General features: G+C 36.7%; 1 protein-coding gene across 1 annotated transcript in view; it reads left to right on the forward strand.

Moving 5' to 3' along the window:
* The window catches only part of ABI3BP (ABI family member 3 binding protein), a 183,622-nt gene that overhangs the window by 76,083 nt on the left and 88,378 nt on the right, over positions 1 to 19,161 (forward strand). The window contains exons 20-31 of the mRNA XM_075105227.1: positions 474 to 548; positions 1,695 to 1,751; positions 3,215 to 3,289; positions 5,225 to 5,290; positions 5,794 to 5,880; positions 12,508 to 12,573; positions 12,933 to 12,996; positions 14,706 to 14,782; positions 15,832 to 15,906; positions 16,897 to 16,971; positions 17,836 to 17,910; positions 18,462 to 18,536. Coding sequence (XP_074961328.1) covers positions 474 to 548; positions 1,695 to 1,751; positions 3,215 to 3,289; positions 5,225 to 5,290; positions 5,794 to 5,880; positions 12,508 to 12,573; positions 12,933 to 12,996; positions 14,706 to 14,782; positions 15,832 to 15,906; positions 16,897 to 16,971; positions 17,836 to 17,910; positions 18,462 to 18,536 — 867 coding nt within the window. The remainder of the gene's footprint in view (positions 1 to 473; positions 549 to 1,694; positions 1,752 to 3,214; positions 3,290 to 5,224; positions 5,291 to 5,793; positions 5,881 to 12,507; positions 12,574 to 12,932; positions 12,997 to 14,705; positions 14,783 to 15,831; positions 15,907 to 16,896; positions 16,972 to 17,835; positions 17,911 to 18,461; positions 18,537 to 19,161) is intronic.

The following is a 19,161-nucleotide window of genomic DNA, read 5'->3' on the forward strand; positions in this document are numbered from 1 at the left end:
ACATATAAATTTGGCTGGGTTGAGGATATTTCAGTCTCTTTCCCTGTCTGGTGATTTTGTCTGGATCTCTTTTTATGGGTTTTTTTTTTGTTTGTTTGTTTGGGTTTTTTTGCTGATTTTTTTATTTGGATTTGTTTCAGTATCATCATCTTGTAAATTTTTTTTCTCTTTGCCTCCCTTTGCCCAGTTTTCTTGAGCTTTTTCAGTCTTACATTCCTACCAACCTCATAGGAATTTTTTTCTGTACTATGTGTGACATTCCATTTCATTTTTTGCGTCATATTTATGTGTTTTTACACATCTTTGCATTTTAAACTTTCTTTTTAAAATTTTCCTATTTTGCAGAATATATTTCTATGTTTCTTGAGTTCCTTACTATTCAGACACTAAACCATCGAGTCCATGGTTGCAAATGATGCTGTGGTGCAATGATTCATGTATTTTTTAAATAATAAGCCATAATTTTTTTCCAGCCTCACATGACTTTCTTCATGTTACTTCCACTGCCCAAACATCTACATCTGCAAAAATGTCAGAGCAAGAGACTGGTAAATGGCATTTGTTTTATTTCCAATATTTGATCTTTCCTCATATTTAAGTAGTACTATTCCAAAGTTTATTATTTGTCCTGGCTTGTTAATGTTGCCTGCAGTGGTCTTTCATTTGTTCATAAAGGCTTCATGTTACATCTAATAATTGCCAGGGTCCAGCAGTTCTAGCCTCGAGTAAGTGAACCTGACATGATCTGGCTGTTTCAAGGTAGTATCATATTAATGAAGGGTGGTGGGGGATAGACTGAAGCAGAAGTTAGCAGATGAGAGGAAATTGTTGAGCTTTGATATATCTGGCGTTGTCAGTATAACAGTTATCCTTTGGGATATCTTGATATGTTTACAAGCAATGTTCAGTATTGTAAGGGCAATGAGCATTAACCTTTTTGAATGCACTTAGATAAGTGCTGTGCAATGCTTGTGTGTCAAAGATGCATGTCTTATGACCTGACTGAAATATCTTTATTTATAGAATGGTTAAACATGCACAGATCACATGGAAACATAGGACTGTGGATGTTCCACATTTACTAAATGTACAGACGCAAAATTAGGAGTCACAGGAAGGATTTGGTCCTTAATTTTAAGTGTACAGGTTGAAAAGTGCTGGGTGATATAAACTGTAAAATACTTTGAGAATACGAAGGCTGTGTTTCTTTGGTCACAATGTTTAATACCAAATAGAAATCTCAAATAATATAAAATTAATTCAGGCCTGGGTTTTCCACTAATTTGCATTTTTGTACTCTTATTTTGCTGGTGTAGAGTTAGTAGAACAGATGGCTCAATTGCTCTGAAATCAGTTTGGCTGGATATCCAGTGTGTGCAGGGATAAGTGGCTGCCTAAGGTACAAAGCAGTGGTGTATCAGATCACAGAATCAGATCTTTAAGTCTTCAGTGTAAAAAAGCTGTATATTTTCTTGGTCCTTTCAGGTTATACATTCTGGCTCAATGCTGATGATTTTTCATTTGACTCATTCTGAAACTTACTAAATGCACAGCTTCTTGCATTTGTTGCTGTATTGGTTAAGTGCAACTTAGTAAACATAGCTACAGAAAAAGTGAATATCTTAGCGGTGTATTTGTGAGAGGCAATGTGATAAAATCCTAACATACAAAAATGACATATTTCTCTATTACAGTAACCATTCAAGCACCTTCCAAACCTGTTACATCTGACAACAGTGAAGTGGAATTGGGTAAATGATCATTAACATTTTGTCATCTGGAGAACTTATTAGAACATACATATACTATTCATGTTTTCCCTAGTGTTATTTGTTAAAGTTTGGCCAGTGTTCTTTTAGTTTCTCATGAGAGATAAATTTAGAAAAGTCTTAGCTTTTATCTGTTACAGAATTCACACTGAACACAAATAAGATGCAGCTGTGTTAATACTTCATGGGTGGTACTGACAGTTATCCTGCCTCTGCATAAATTCAATATTTTTGTTTCCTTTTGAAGTTGAGAACTCTATTTTATACAAGGTCATTTCAATCAAACCGAACTATCTTCATTAGATGGAAAACTTTTAGCAGCTAGTCAGGTGTGACTTTACTGCTCTCTGCAGAATGTTCTAACTCAGAACTACCACAGTATTTTCTCCTGATGCAAAGAATCAGAGTACTTAGATTTCTTATTACTTGTCCTTCGACTTTAATCAGTCATCAGTGTTCTTGACATCAAGAGCACCTACTCTTCAGTTTTTCATGTACCACTGCCCATAGAAATAGACCATGTTTCTTTCATGATGGCTGTGTAAGTTTTCTAACGGAAATGGTAGTTTTAATGATCTGATAGGGTCTGATTTTTTGCATTTGTGTTTTCAATAAAATATTGTCATAACTACATGAAGATGTTTTAAAGCCACTTTCCACCAAAGGATGGTCTTTCTCAGTAATTCTGTTGATATCAAAGTAATTTTGTGGCAGTTGTGGGAAAAATCTGATCCCTGGGCTAAATATGAATTTGTTGACTATGTTCAGGGAAGTGTTTTGATACCACTTGTGTCAAGACTGTCTGCTTCAGTTTCTCAAAACTTTCGCTGTTTTGTTAGCTGCTTTGTTAGCTTCCCAGAGACCAGCTTTGATCAACATCTCTTTTTTTACCTGGTAACCAGGTGTATAGCAATAGGTAAATTGCACATATTTGCATTATAGTTTCCGCTTTCTCATCACTGCCCTGGACTGTAGTAAGGTCAGAAGTCATTATCTTTAAACAAAATGTGCCTCTTAGGATTCTTGTGCAATATTTTCATGTCAACTATTTCTTTTTGTTGGCAAGTAGAAAACATTCTGCTCAGACTGAATAACTGAGGGACATACCCGTATGTTACTGTAAGCAGTTTTTTTGTAGGTTTGGTTCTTACTCCAAATTTCCTCTACCTAACTCTTCGAAAGGGTACAAATTCTGTGTCTTGGATATGTAATAGATATGAGAATACCACTCTGATCAAACTCACGTTATATCCATACCATAGGAGGCATGAGCTTTGTTGTTCTTCTGTCAATAGTCCTACAGCTGACTCTCAGGCCATTTACTGTCTTGGTTTTTATTTGTATCACTGTTTCCTTTTACAGAACAGCTTCTGCTGTCAAGGCTCTGTGGTATTTTAGTGGCTTTGATGCTACTGCAACTTCTAAAACTCAGATTCTCTTTTCAGCTTCTGATGAAACACAGCTTATTTCTTCAAGATCCACTACGTTTGCTATTCCAGAAATGCCATCAACAAAATCTGGTAATGACATTTCTTGAAAATGTAATTTTATTAGTGTTAGGAACACTCACAAGAAATGTCTTTATACTTTCGGTACTATTAATTTACATTTCTTTACCTTGGAGTTAATATTATTACAGGAAGAAGTTGGTATATTACTGTGTTTGGGATAACAACATTGAAATAGTAGGCTTTTAGGATTATCATGACACAGAATAGTCGAGTATTACACTTATAGCTTGGCAGGTTTTTTTGTAATTTCATATTACAAACAAATTACAATCTGTCAGGAAGTTTTAAGGACAGAGATGAATCAAACTATCATTGTTCGTTTGTACTTCGGTTTAATATCATTTTACTCATACTAGAATTACTGACTTACATCGATATTGAGCCCTGCCCCTATATTCAGCTGTCAGAAAGTTGTGGGTGGCTTTTTGTTGGTTGGTTGGCTTTTTTTTCAAAACTTCCATATGAACAGATTCCCTAAGATAAGTATAACTACCAGCAGCCACCAGTGGACAGTTATTCTAAATAAATAAGTAAACAACAGTACTTCTGTCACTCATACTACTTTATTTGTGCAGTGTAATTTCCCTAAAATATTTTGCTTCAAAATTATGATTACAAATATATTAATTCTAATAAAGGTTGATTTGACAGGTTCAAACCGAACATGGTACTTGTTTGGTTTGGGGTTTTTTACAGTAACTGTTCGAATACCTTGGCAACGTGTTATATTTGACTCAAGTAAAGTGGAACTGGGTAAATCATTGTGCTGTTTTCTTAATGTCTAATATGATAATTTCCCAGGCAAGCACCAATATATCTTCTTTTACTGGCTTCTGGTTGTGAAAACTTACTCTTCGGCCTCTTACTTCAGGTTTTAGGAAAAATTCTAAACAGTTCATGTTTAGAATTATTTTTTAGAATTAGTTCAGAACACATATATAGTGTGGTTAGGTTAATATTCATGATTCTGACAATTTTCCTGTCTCTCTGTGAATGCAATGGTTTCTTTCTAAAGCTGAAAATTTTATACAACTTCATGCTGTTTCAAGTTGTTTGCACTGTGAATGTTCATTTGATGGAATTTATTTCACTGTCTAACATACTGGATGTCCCTTACAACCTCAATTATACTGTGTTTCACTGATTCTGTGATGCTGCTTTGGGTTGATACCACAAGCTTTTGTTATGCAGTGAACCGTTCCCACATGACTTTTTAAAATGCAGGCTAGCTGGATTTTATGTGTATCCCACATTGCATCAGGTGTGTTTATAAACTAAATTATGAAGTTACTAAATTATATTTAGTAGTGAACTTTTGTGTGCGGACAAAAAAAGCTTCTTGTAACTTGAGCTATTATTTTATTCTGTGTCTTTGCCTATGGAGGTCGACTACAGGCTTTTTTCCATGCTGGATGTATACAATTTTCCAACTTGTGTGCATAAAGTGATGTTTTTAGGTTGAATTAAACCCTGATTCATAACTTTATGCCTAATTTCTAATGTGAAGGTGTGCTGTATCTAAATAACATTAGGCATTTGCAGCTCCTTATTTAAAAGACTTATCTGGAACATCCAAGCTAAAGTGTAAGGGAGAAGGGGTTTGCTGTCACCTGTTGCTATTGGATAGATTTTTAACATCAGATGCAGACAGCTGGCCTTGTAGTAGATGCCTCAAAATTAGATGTTATGTATTAAAAAAAAACAAAAAAAAAAACAAAAAAAAAACCAAACAAAAAAACCCCAAACCACACACAACGAAAAAAACCCAACATCACAAGACAAAGAATGGAGTAGGCTACCACAAATATCAATTAGAAATGTGTATGCAAGAAATCTAAAATAAATTTCAACCATTTGGACCTTCTAATAAACGGCCAAAGATCACCTTATCTAAATATTGATCTCACTCATTGTTTCAAGATTTTTTTTCATATTTGATCTTAGCTACCCAGGGACCAGGCCTGAAATTCACAGCTCATCCCTCCATGGAAACCAGAGGGACCATTATGGGTAAATAACATGTAAATCCATTAGCTTTTCCATCCCTTTCCTTCATTTCCATTGGATGTGGACAGTGTTAAGATTCATTCAGACACATTGCTTTGAAGACTACTCAGTGTTAGGCGTTTTTTTTTTTTTCCTTTTTTTCCCTCTCTGAACTCAACCATTTCTGTATAATCAATGGTGAAAAATGGTTTACCACACTGACTAAATAGTCTACAAAAAGACCTCTGCTAGCATATGCTGCCTTTAACTTTTTTCCTGGTAGTTGCAACTTTCTTTCAAAGAATAAAAAAAAAGGCCACTGAGAGGAACTCTACCTAGCATGAGATACCAGAATTGACCCTACTTTATTTCACACCAACTTCAGTGTTTATGTAACACCTCATTTCACAGCTGAGCTTTAAAGCTGCTGCCATCTTGCTTGATTTCACATCAGTGTTGTCTTGAGCTGCCCAGCAGCTGCTGTCTGAATACTGTGGCTTTGAAGTCACTTTTAATTTTAACTCCAGATTTTCTTTCAGCTTTTGATGAAAAGCAGGACATTTCTTCAGGAACTGAAACATCTGGCATCCAAGAAATGCCAACAGCACTACCTGGTAATAATTGAAAATGAGATTTTAGATAGAAATTCTCACAGAGATGTCATCATACCTATGTTATATTGTTACTTAAGTTCAACATGAATCAGAATAACTACAGAACTGTCATAATTAATTTGCTTTCTCAAGTACCAGACTAACTTATGAAATTTTGTATGATGCTCTGAACCAGTAAATACTCTCTTCTAATTTTGGTCTACATTCCTAGTATATTTACAAATCTGTATTGCTGTGCTTGATGTTAATGGGCTTTGGCATGTCTTATCACATATCACATTCTCTTTGTAAGTAGCATTACTGCAGATGGGTAAGAGTGAAAGCTAGTATAAGTTTTGTTTAAATCCCTGAATGAAGCTATTCTAATGGTTGAAAGTGTTGACTAAGTCCCATAGAAATAACAGGATCAATAGCAATGAATATGTAGGCTTCACAATAGTGGAGAATGGGCCCTTAAGACCTTTCATTTGAATATATTTAAAGCAGTTATTGAAGTTAGACATTTTGCTGCCAGTAAGTGAGACAGCATAGGTCCAAGGCTGATAGAAATAAAAGCACGCTTATCAGATATATTGCTGTATTGCTTGAGTACGACTTTTTAAACTAAACTCCACAACATTGTAGTTAGAGAAAATATTTGCAACAAGTTGATCTTGAGCTGGCATTTCTATGTAGATGTGATGCGTTCAAACACCCTCGAAACTTGTTACACCACACTTCAGTAAAATTAAACTGGTTGAATTATGGTATTTTCTTGACATTTAAGTTACACTTATTAATATATAATAATCTAAAGTATATAGTTTTCCTGTTCTTCCCTGCCAACATGTATTCTTTAGGATTCTTCTACTTCCTGTGTTCAGAAAATAAACTAAAACTTACCAATGCCATACAAAGTGACACTGAGCAAGTTCTCAAGGTTCTGCTTGTTTTACTCCTCCTGCATGAAGAAATATTTCCTTTCAGTAATGACAATTCCATCCAAAGTCTTATTTCAAGTTGTCGCCAGAACACCCTTGCAGTAAAAAGTGAACTAAGTGGGTATTTGATGGGAAGCTTTTAGTGGATGTCCCACTGCCTGTAATGGCAGGTTAATGGCAAAGCTCGCGGATTGCAACTAAACATTCTTAAAATCAGGAAATGGAGATGAGTTAAGTTTTGTGCATTTATTCTGCAGAGGTAATAATCAATCTTTATCATTCATGCATATTCCATACTGAGCAATAACTTATGATGCAGTGCCTAAACAGAAAATTTCAGTAATGGTTTTCTACATATTGATATAATAGCACATCCAAGTTCAGTTCTTTATTCTGCACGCTTTGCCTATTACTGCACTCTTTTCAAACCAGAGGAATCAATTTCCCAACACTTACAATGTTTGGGAGTATGGAGAAAATCATGTCTGATCCCGTCTGGAGTTCAGCATAAACATTTCCATGCAAAGATAAGTCCCAGGTTTGAAAGAGAGGTAAAAATATGATTAAATATGATAATTATGTTTTATTAACATACTCTAGGCATAGCCTTGGTGTGAGAAGATAATCATTAGCATGTACGGTTGTTTGTATTTAAAGGACTTCCTTGGAATAACTTAAGGAATTCTGATTTTTAGTTTTGCATGTGTGTTGGGGAGGGGAGGAAGGGAAAGAGAAGAGAGTGAATAGAAGGATCTTTTCAACTAAAGGAAGGTGAGGAAGTCCAGCCACACAGTGAGGACTGCAGTGAAATACTTGCTTGTATGTTATTTCCCCAGGAGTGGGTGTCTTAGTGATCTTAATAATCTCTTTTAAAAACCTATTGCTTAGTTGGTCACTTGTTTGTTAGTTATTTTTAGCTAATGTTTACTTGCCAAAGTTCTTCAAGCCTGTTTGAACTCTTCTTCATTTCTCGAGTACTGATTAATGACTTCACATTTATTGTGCTCTATGGAGCTACACAACCCAAAAAACTAATGTGGTTATTCAGGTCATGAACAACACTTTCAATCTAGACATTTTTTTCTTTATAACCACAGTGTTATCACTTGTGCAGAGACTTCCTATTTCAAGATGACTTTCATAATTGATTTAGCTACACAGGGACGAGTCCTCAAGTCTATGTCTCATCCTTTTTGGAAACCAAACTGATGGGTGAGCAATGTGGGATTCCATTTTAGTTTTCATCACATTGCCACTTGCTTCCTTTTTTGCTGCTGTGAACACCTTCAGACATGTTTGCTTTTAAGTCTAAATGGCAAGCCTGGTAAAGAACTGTTTTTTGTCAGTCACTTCTTGCTTTCTAGCATTTTTGGTACAAAGTGCTAAAGGACCAGTCTTTCATACCAACTTGTAACAATTTCATTTTTCTGTTGGTGTAATACGGACTCCAGAAAGTGTAAAAGAAGGAGTTTCTTAGGAGTTCTGTCTACCATTAGATATGGGATCCCGTTGCCATCCCGTTGGGCAGCATATCTTTATTCACATAATACAGAGAGGACAGCTAAACAGTTAGCATTTTGCTTGTATTTGCAATTACATCATCTTGAAGAGCACAACTTGTGCTGGGTAGTTTGTTTTTCTATCCCAGCAACAGTGAAATTCCTCAGTACATTAAATGCAGATTTTCTTTTCAGCTCCTAATGAAACACAGATAGTTTTACAATTAATGTCTAAAGCATCTGGAGTCCCAGAAATACCATTAATCCAATCTGGTAATGACATTTCTTGCAAACTGAGCATTCTTGACAGTGAGGAACTATCAGAAGAGTTCCCAGTGTGCTTTTGGTGAAACACCGGTTTCATTTTCCTTACTTTGGGGATAAGAACAACAGCAAGATAAAAATTCTGCAGCGGGCACTACTTCAGTTTAAGGCAATGTTCATGATGTTGCTGGATTATGAGGGTTTTTTTAAATTCTTAGTTCACTTTTGCAATACTAATGGGTACTATTACCCATAATTGCCATTGACCAATTATGTATTACTTAATGTAACAGAATTTTACAGTATAATGTCCTTGGCACTTCTGTGCCTGTGAAATACTGTGAGGCTGGTAATTTAACTTCTCCGTTATATGCAGAGTATCATGATGCAGATAACTACTTTATTGCTTGAAGTTATACTGCTTTTTATTTTATATTTACTTTGCTACTACTATGGTGAAGTTTTATGGTTATTGGTATTTAAGACATCTTCCTGGTCAGTTTCAGTGTTGGGGTGTGTGTAGGAAATTCTCTCTGTAGATTTATTTTCTGTTGACTGTTCATGTTCACTTGTAGTTTTAAAACAGTTTAAAAGTTGTTCAAGTTGTAAATACTGCAGTTGTGTAGAATATTAAAGTGTATTTCTCATGAAGGAGGACTCAGACTAATCTGTAGTGACAAAATTCTTATTAGGGAGATGAAAGATAGCACAGTGGGCATTGCAAACCCAAGTTCAGGGATTTCAAATAGCTCAAGACTTGGTAGTCCAGATATGTCTAGGAGAAAAAAGAAATATGTGTTTATTTGGTGAGATGAAAGGTTTGTCGGCCTTCTGCATATATCCTTAAGAATCAAACCAATTTTTTAAATGTTTTTCTTCCTCTATAGGATGAATTTACTGCTCAACACAGGAACTCTCCTTGTCTTCTTTTGGCATACTCTGAACTTTGTCTTCTACTGCAGACCCCTGTAGATATTTGCAAATGTTCTATAGTGTTCCCCTGTATACTAACAAGTAGGCACTCTGCTTTATATTTGCCATCTTAACTGCTGTGTTTAACAGTTCTTCAACTCAGTGCTAGTAAAGATGCAAACATTGGCTACGTAATTCAGAAAACATATTTGTGGACTTCTTGTTATTCCGTTTTTCAGCAAACAAAGTGAAGACAGAGTTGACAGTAAATAGTCCAGAGACTCAGAGAAGCGTGTAGTCAGATCATTGAAAAGGAGAAATTTCTGAAGCTCTTTCAGTCCATTCCCCCGTCAATCGAGTCTACAAACTTTTATTGCCTTTTCAAAGGATTTTGTTTACTTAGACTGGAGGAGTCTGACAGAGTTCTTTCAGAACAAGAATTCCATGTTTGAAATTTTCTCTTTATTGGTCCATCAAATTTGAGTTCTTCTACTTTTCCTACAATGTGTTCTTGCAAGAGTGATGGCAATTTCAAAATTTTGATTCTGTTTTCTGAGATATCTACTGTTTGACCTATCTTCCACTTGTGTTGAGAATTTGCTCTATGCTTATATTAGAAACTCTCTCTTTTTTTCAATAATGTATTTTTATATGAGTAAAGGCATTTTTATCATAATCTTTGCCTTTCACTGTTGTCATTTGCATATCTGTTCCCTAATTTCTGGAAAATAAATGTGACTGTCTTAGCTCATGCTTGCCTAACAGTGTGCTTATGAGAGTCTGTCTGTTTGAAGTACTTTATTCCTCTTCAGTATTAAAACCTGCTCCTGTAAATTAAGGAGATGCTGTGCCATTACAGATTCTTACAGATTCTAGTTAAGAAAGTACAAGTTGTTTTTATTCTAGTAGTTGACTCAACTCTCAATGGAAATACTTATTAAGTTCACCTGTACGCGTTTTTCTGCACAGAAGCTACTGTTTCTCTTTTTTCCAGGCATATATATTTTTTAGCCCCAAAGCTCAGATTTTTAAGGGTGGTGAAGAATATAGTAATGAAAGCTAGTTAATTTTTTGTCAGACTAAACGTAATGTGGTCATTGCCAGAACTCAAAGTATCTTTGATGTGGGCTGAACTTCTGGCTACATATTTGTTGACTAGTTCTCAATTTATAGTTTGAAAATATTTGTTTGATGCTAGAAAATGGATTTTGGGATCTGATATTTACTGCAGTTAAAAGACAGCTCTGGGATATCATGACTGCCGTTATTATCTACCAGGAGCAGTTTTTAGCAAGTCGTTGGGTTTTTTTGGTAATAGTGACAGAAAATTGATGTATGATATATTTGGATGTGATGCCATCATACACATAGAGATACTGCCATAACATCCTAAGATAGTTTCCCTCTCTAATCTTAGTTCTCCCAAGACCACTCCTGGAGCCCACATCTTTTCCTTCACTGGAAACCACAAGGACAGTGATGGGTAAACTGTGATTCCATCATAATTTCTATCATTTTGGCAATACTTAAATATGAAAAGCATTATTTTAAAGTTTAGTCAAAACATTTGATTCTTTTTTCCTGTTAGTGGCAATGCCAAACATGTCAGTGAGGTGGTCAGTCATTTATATAAAAGATAACAAGGAGACGCTTAAGTGTTAAGCTTCTCAATTCATCATCATAATTTTTTGCTCTTTAGGTCTAGTTCACTAAAAGATTAACTGTTAGTATTCTACATTAACTCAGCTAGGCCACCCTGATTTAAAAATAGCATAATGCTGTAATGAATACTGTAATATTTATGTAAAAAAGCTGAACGTAATATGGACTTCATTCATTTAAAACTCTACTGACACTGCTTTAAAAAAAAAAGTTCGTCCATAATATCTGAAGGGAGTTTTCTGGTTAAATCTTAGTTACTCAGAGACCAAAGCTGAAATCTACTTCTCCTTACCTTGCAAGCCGGGGAACAGTGGAGGGTAAATACAATATTTTCAGTTTTTCTTTTCCCCTGCCATCACTTGACATAATTTGCATCTGCTTTGAACAATATCTAGGTTTGTTACTGCACTTTGCCTTGTGAAAATTGTTGCCATGCTAATGACAAGATTCTGATGGTTTAACCTCTGTCTTTTTCCACCACTTGAAAAATCACTTTTTGCAGGGATAGCTGGCAAAAAGAATTTGCATGCAATGGGCGTGTGTCTCTGGATGCAGTTTCTATTTTGAAAATTCTTTTAGAATGAAATATTCCAATATGGCAGAAACATAATTTTACTTCCTCTTTGTCTTGCAATTAATGTGGTACAGCAGTCTCATAGATTCCTTACAGGACATTGATTATTTTTACCTCTTTCATTTCACTAACTTGAGCACTGAAGTTCAAACCTGAATGGATAGGCATGTTACTCGTTGGCTTATAGGCTAACCAAAAGGAAAAATGGGAATTTTCAGGTGTCACAGGGAACGGTGAAGCCTTATATAGTCTATACTTTGTAAAAATAATAATAATACTACTAACAACAGTAAGAAAACATCTTTTTACAAGAATTATTAAACTTCTAAGAATTGGAGTTATGATGAATATTTATAGGATAATGTGAAGTTTATTCCTTCATGCAGGAATAAGGAAGTATTTAGTATTTGTAGTTGCTTGCTTTTTAGAGGTACCAAGCACCTGTCATTTTGAATTCTCAACATAAAGATTAATCTCTTGGCTCCCATGTTCCCCCTGCAATGATTGCTGGCATCTTTCAAGGAAACGTAAGGAGTGCTTTGATGAAGTAGTCATTTAGCCATTTTTCTGGTGAAGGAGAGCCATTTAGCTACTGAGTTTCAACGAGTATTGTGTTAGATGCAACCACGGCAAGATTGTTGCCTGCTGATTTGGTCACTGAGTCACAAGATATTGCCAGGAGAAGAGGTGTATGGCCCTAAATACAGAGCTTTGGGGAGTTGCAAACTGGTGCTGCTTGTACTGCTGTGGCAAGACTACGTGGCTATCTCAACATCATTTCCATGTCTGACCGCAGCAAGCCAGAGACCGGACTTGGAATCCACCTCATCTGCTTCACTGGAAACCACAAGGACCGCGATGGGTAAATAGCCAGTGATTCCCTTCCTCTGTCGATGGCTTTGGCAATGCTTTTCTCTGCAGCGATGAGCCTGTCCAGATGTGTCGATGCGGTTGGTCCCTTCTGGCTCCTTATTAGAAATTGCTCCATTTGTAAGCTTTCTGCTGCCTTTTTTGGGGTTCCGCTGCTAGGTTTACTCTGTTCCTGTGGGCTACCTACGCCAATTGAAAGGTAGTATCACGCCACCATGGGGAGTGACTCTGTGACATGGAAGCCTGCCCCAAGCAGGGCCACGTCTCCTTGTTTATAGCTCTGTCTTGATACCAGCCATGCGACAACAGCCTGTCCGAGGACCTGAAGGTGGTTTTTGTGTTTGATCTTAGCTACTCGAAGACCAAGGCTGAAGCCCACCACTCCTTCCTCCCTGGCAACCCAGCAAACCGTGATGGGTAACTAGCAAAAACCCTTCTTTTCCCATTTGCTCATTTCTCTCTCGCTCCCCGTCACGCCTCCCACGCCAAACCACCTGGCACCCTTGTCATCTTCCATGGAGCGTACGAGGACTTGTTGGTGCAGCTTGGCTGGCTGAAGCACTCGCCGCACTTGTTCTGCAAACCTGTTGTTTGATCCCATGCTTTTTCCATTGCTGACGAGCGTTTTCTGTGGGGACTGAGTGACAGCTTGCAGAGGGAATGTATTATTGCACCTTGCCTTCATCTGCCATTCCCCTGCTTCTCTGTGTTTTGGTAGCGGGTCTTCCCTTCTCTGACACGTTCAAATACGACAGCGTTCTTAAGAGGCTAATCCCTCTTAAGGGATGAGCTGGGCTGGCACAAGAGGACAGCACTGCAGTTCAGCTGCCACCGAGTTTTCCTGGTCCAAGAGTGCAGCTATTGGTTGCTCCAACATTGATGGTCAAGGCTGCCAGTTGTCATCCACCCACCCGTTTACATTGTCATCACCTGGAAGTGGGAGTGCTTTGCTCTAGTGCTGCTTTTGAGGTCACGTTGGGCTTTTAAGAACGATGCCTCTTTTCAGCTTTTTTTGGTGAATCACGGCATGTTTCTGCAGAACACGGCACCCCTTGGCACCCGGCCGTGCTGCCGATCTAATTTCGTAGTGATATTTCTTGCAGATCCTGGTATCAATGCAAGACGGGCATTGTCCCAAGAGATAGTGTTGTACTTTTAGCCAAATTGTCATTCGTCTTGGGTCTATGTTGGGGTGAAACATAAGTGTGGAGATGAAACAGCCGTACACGAAAAGCCGTATTTACTTATGGCATTGGAAGTGGCAATTGGCAACAGAGGTGGCGATGCTCTTAGAGGTAGCTTTTTTCACATTGGCAGGTGTACAAGACCCATCCTGTGGCCTGGCAGTAGTTTTTAGCCCATAAGGTAACAAAGCAACAGATGAGCAGGCTGGTAAGCCTGCAGACGTGAAGTCGAGTGCAAGTGAAATGTATAATGAACCATATTAACGTATCCTTCCCATTGAGATGCAGTTGAATCATAGGTTTCCAGATGTGCTGGCCATGTTTCTTGGTGTCTCAGTCTAAGTGGTGGAAACTGATTCTGAAGTGTAATTTTTTGGCACTGGAGAAATCTTGTATTTTTGTCAGCTGAAATCTTGTATTTTTGTCAGCTGAATATCATGTACTTGGAGAGTCTTTTCCAATGATGCTTCAAATCTTGCCTATATTAATCCTTTTAGGATCCTTCTACCTTCTCTTTTGCAAGAAAATGCTTTCCGTGTATCAGAAATTGTACATCTCTCCCGTTACCTCTATTTTTAAACAGTGTTTCAAACTGAGTTTTTGTATGTCACATCTTGTCCTGCAAGGCATAAGCAAGTCTTTCATTGCCTTTCACCTCTTTTTAGTTAATTTTTATATTCTTTTGTCTTATTTTTCCATCATATTTTCTGATGTCTTTGAACATTTCTTTGTCTTCCATTGAAGAAGCTTCTTCAACAGCTTCTTTGTCAGTTGCATCACCAGTGCAGTTTCATACATTCACATTAGAAAATCCATTCCATGTGCATGTGATGTTTTTTCCTGTCTGAAGTCCCTAGTTCTTTAGTGATGGGTTGAAACCCGTTCAGTCCATAGGTTCAGATGACACCAAAAAGAATTTTTTGTTTTGTTTTTTTTTTCCGGCTTCACTGGACTCTCACCTTTTTACTTTCCCATCACAAACATCTGCATCTGCAAAAATATCAAAAATAGAGATATGTAAATTGTGTTTATGAGAATTCTGTAGCTTGGGATCTGGTTTTTGGGTCAAGGATGTTACAGTTACAGGTTGTTTGCTCTGATTGCTTGATGTTGTCTGAAATGGAATTTTGTCTGCAGTGTTTGGTAGTTAGTCTCTATAAATGATGATTTTCTGTGGCATAGGATCAATAAAAAATGACAGGAATCAATTTTGGTTTGGGTGATTTTAATCTGTCGCATATAAAGACCACTAGCTAGGCATTGCCATTATCAGTTATGAAGTTATATTCTTGACTGGGATATTTTACCCTGGCCAATTGTTTATTTTTGCAGTTTTCTCCATTACTAAGCATCTTTTTCAAATTATGTTATATTATGTTGGAACTTTTCTTACTGGGGGGTCATAGCTGTCCAAGATTAAATTTGTATTCACAACAAAGTTATGAATGTGCGAGAGATGAGAAGGAAAATTATCCTAAACCTTATGGTACTCCAGCAGTATTATTTTGATTTTTCTGCCTCACCCTCTGGCTCCTCAGTATGTTACAGAAGTGTTAATTTATGTTATGTGAATTACATAGAATACCACAAGTTAATTGAAATTACAAATTACATTACGTGTACTATATTGAAAACTGTAAGTCAAAATACTGGCCACTCTTAAACTGAAACAAGCAAAGCGTTGGCAATAGAAATCCTTGATTGTAGGAATTCATACTAGCATATATTCTAAGTAGGTAAGTCCTTTTCTACAGATGCAAGTGAAGTCAAGCCCAGGGTTTTTGATGTTACATGTGCACAGATCAGTTGACTCCTCTTGGTAAGTCTGCTTTTAGGGGCACTACAGTTTATGGCAGGGTTTGTCTGTTAGGTGCACGTGACTTTTGCAGAACTTTGAGGTTTGTCAGTTTCTTTTCAAGCTGGAAATCTTGTGTAACTGTATAAAGGTGTTGGCATCTTGCAAAGGAATGTAAAGCGATCTTATTTTTCTGATTCTCCTCCCTCACTCCCCCACCCATTCTGCACCAATATGAATCTCTCTCGGGGTTATTTACGTTATTCTGCAGTTACAAGTTCAGCTGACCTGGAAAAGTCTATGCCTCCACTTTCCAGAACACCTCATGTGCTAACAACAACTATAGGTAATAGTAGTGCATTAGCTTTTCAGTTAAACTACTTTTGGTGTTTTGATAGCAATTCTGGAAATCCTATTAATCCCAGATATTTTGGTCATCTGCTGTACTTGTCTTCTGCTTGAGCCATGATCATCAGTGTAGACAAAGTGCCCCTTTTTTACACAAGCCAAGACAAGTTGTGCTTGCTGCTGAGAAACTCACCTGATAGTCTTTCTGATCTTACATTTGTCTCTCAGAAAGCTACTAGGGCTCTTTTGAGATATACTTAAATGAAGTAAGCTTCATAATAATAATGATAATTGTAACAGCACCTAAAGCTTAATAAGAATCTTAAAATCACTTGGTTTTTTCTTTCAAGCTTAATTGTTATACTCTCAGAGGGATGGATACACACATCTATATACTTTATATTGTTTATGCCAGCATAGTAAGCTTCTTTCTTACTATTTCCTACTGTTCAGTGATTTTTTTTTTTTACTTTATTTTACCCTTGGTTTATATGTGTATATTGTACACAGATTATACACCATTAAAATTCACTAACAAAATCTTGACAGAAAACCAAGCACTGAAGAGAATTAAGACAGTCTTTTTTACAGAAATATATTTGCAGTGTTTTAGTTTTACCAATTATATTTTTTCTGCCTTTTTTGGAGTGCTTTATGCTTTTAACCATGGTGTTAGAATTCGTTTTATCTTTAAATTTTCTGGGTTGCTTTAAACTGCATGGACCACACTAAGATAACATTAGCTTTGGTTGGCTGACGCTTTAGTTTCAGTTGCCATTATAACCACTAGTTTCAGCTCCCACTCTAAAGCAGCACTGCTCCATTGGCAAGGTAAGGCATGCTTATTGTGGGTGGACCTCTGCATTAGAAATTAGGCGTGTTATAACCTTCTGTTTTAATAACATTTTTTGTTTGTTCTTATAAAAAAAAAAAAGCTACGTGTAGAATTAATAATCATAGATACTATGGCATGTTTTCTTTTTTATAGCTTTCAGTGGTATTCAGCCCGTTCTTTCAAGCACTGTGACACCTAGTAAGCCTGAAATAGCAGATGCTGGACCAGGTACAATAATCTCTACCTAGTTCTTAATTCAATAGCTCAAACCATGCTCTAAAACTCACTGAAGTGAATACACTAGTAATCTTCACTTTCAGTGCTCATTTGAATTAGACCCTAACACCTGAATTTTTAATTTAGATTGCTGTTAATGGTTGAAATTGGTGCTTTCTCACACTTAAAATGCATACGGCAACTCGTAGTCGTGTGATTCCCCTTCAGTATTTTGAAAAATATGCCACATAAGTATTTGAGAAAACAGTACTGATTGTCCAGTAGTACTGATGGAAATATTGTGATGTATGGTCTAGAAGGCATTCTACTGCTGTAGCCTTGTTAAAAATACTAAGGAGAGTGTATCCTTAGTGGCATGAAATTGGTTAGCTGTCACAGCCACTCTATGCTTTTGGACTGAAACGATGGTTAGATTAGTTGTCAGCTTTCTACTCCAAATTTTATATGGTTTTAATGTCTGACTAACTGATTGTTCAACATGGTGTCTTCATTAAATTCCTACATTTTACACCCTACCATCTTCCTTAAGTAATGGACCAAAAGTCAAATTGTTCAAATGCTCACCTTAAAATCTTACTTGGCAGTGGTTGAGATCCAGACCAGTTGCAATGAAGGCAGGAGGAAATGAACATCCAGAATCTCCACACATTGCAGATGCGATGATTTATAGTCACTGAAGCTCTGTGCATTTCAAAAGATTGAATTTCTCTCTAATGTGTACTAACCTGATAAGTGTCCAAGCATTAGTGAAATATTAGTTGTTCTTGTAAAAATAAATTTGTGTTTGCTTAGGAAGGTAGAGTTTCTTCCATTAGCTCTTTGCTCTCTTATGACTATCACCGTTTCTTCCAACAGCAACAAGTGACTCCGTTCTGGAATCTTTCACACCTAAAACTTCTCGTCCTTTTCAATGGCCAAGGGTAACATTAGGTAATGTTGTTTTCACCCAGTGAAAAACTCTGTGTTTGTTTTGAGTACTTCATCCCATATGAATGCATTTCTTCCAGCATATCATTTCACATGCATAATCATTATTCTTTTTACTGGTTATAGAGTCTTGTTCTTCCACTGTCATTAGACTGATGGTTCTTGATATATGTCTATATGAGAACATAGCTCAGGATGGTTTTACTATCCTCAGAGAAGTAAAGGTTGCCTCCTGCATGGAAAAACTCCACCATCCTTTTATTAGTTACGACTGTCTCTTTCATTCTCATGCACACGCATGTGTTGTCTTTGTCTCTAATGTGTAGAGCTTTGATAGTGAAAATTTTAATTGTTTCAGAGGCATGGAATCTATTTCTGATCAAGGCATAGAATTCCAATATCATCTCCATTCCACACCTTAAACTCCGATTTCATCAGATGGCTTTGACATTCCATACTAAGTTGCCTTCAGTATAACCCTGTGGCATGTGATGTTTGTTGCAGGAAACCCTTGTTAAACAATTTTTGATTGCAAACTGAGCTCTTTCTTTCAGCTCCAAAAGAAATACCACTTATTCCTTCTAAACTGAAACCATCTGCTACCCCAGAAGTACAGCATGTGAAACCTGGTAATTGTGCACACTGTTTTTATAAGTCAGTATGAAGAGACATATGTTCACTAAAAATATCTAAATAAAAATTCCTAAAAAGGACAAGAGATATGCAATACATGAACATCTCGACAAACTCATCATTCTAAAATCGGTCATTTGAAATTGCCTAATCAAATGAATGAGAGATAAGCCCATCAATTTTACACATAATATACACTGATAAAGGTTAAAAAATGCTCTGGTCTTGTAACTTTTTTAAAGGACTAGAAAGGAAAAAACTTCTCAGGGTGGTGCAGGTGGTTTCTTATATAACATGGGTAAACAAACTATATATGATTATTATTTCTATAATCTCTTTTACCACTTCCGATCTCCACATTCAGAGACACATAGTATGCAAAAGATGCCATTGCTGCTACTGATATATTGTAGATTGAAAGTAAAGTAATACTTACGTGACCAATAACGTCTCAACATACATTGAGAAGGAGAAAACTATCATATTGACATATATTCTTCCTTTTGCGATCAAAAAAATGCCATCTGCTTTTCCACTGTGTCTATTGCTGTGAAACTTTTTCTGGGAAAGCAGTCTCATAGCACTGCTTTATAAAAATGCAGAAGATTACTGGCCTTACTA

This window comes from Phalacrocorax aristotelis, chromosome 1, assembly GCF_949628215.1.
Source record: "Phalacrocorax aristotelis chromosome 1, bGulAri2.1, whole genome shotgun sequence".
NCBI classification, from domain to species: Eukaryota; Metazoa; Chordata; class Aves; order Suliformes; family Phalacrocoracidae; genus Phalacrocorax; species Phalacrocorax aristotelis.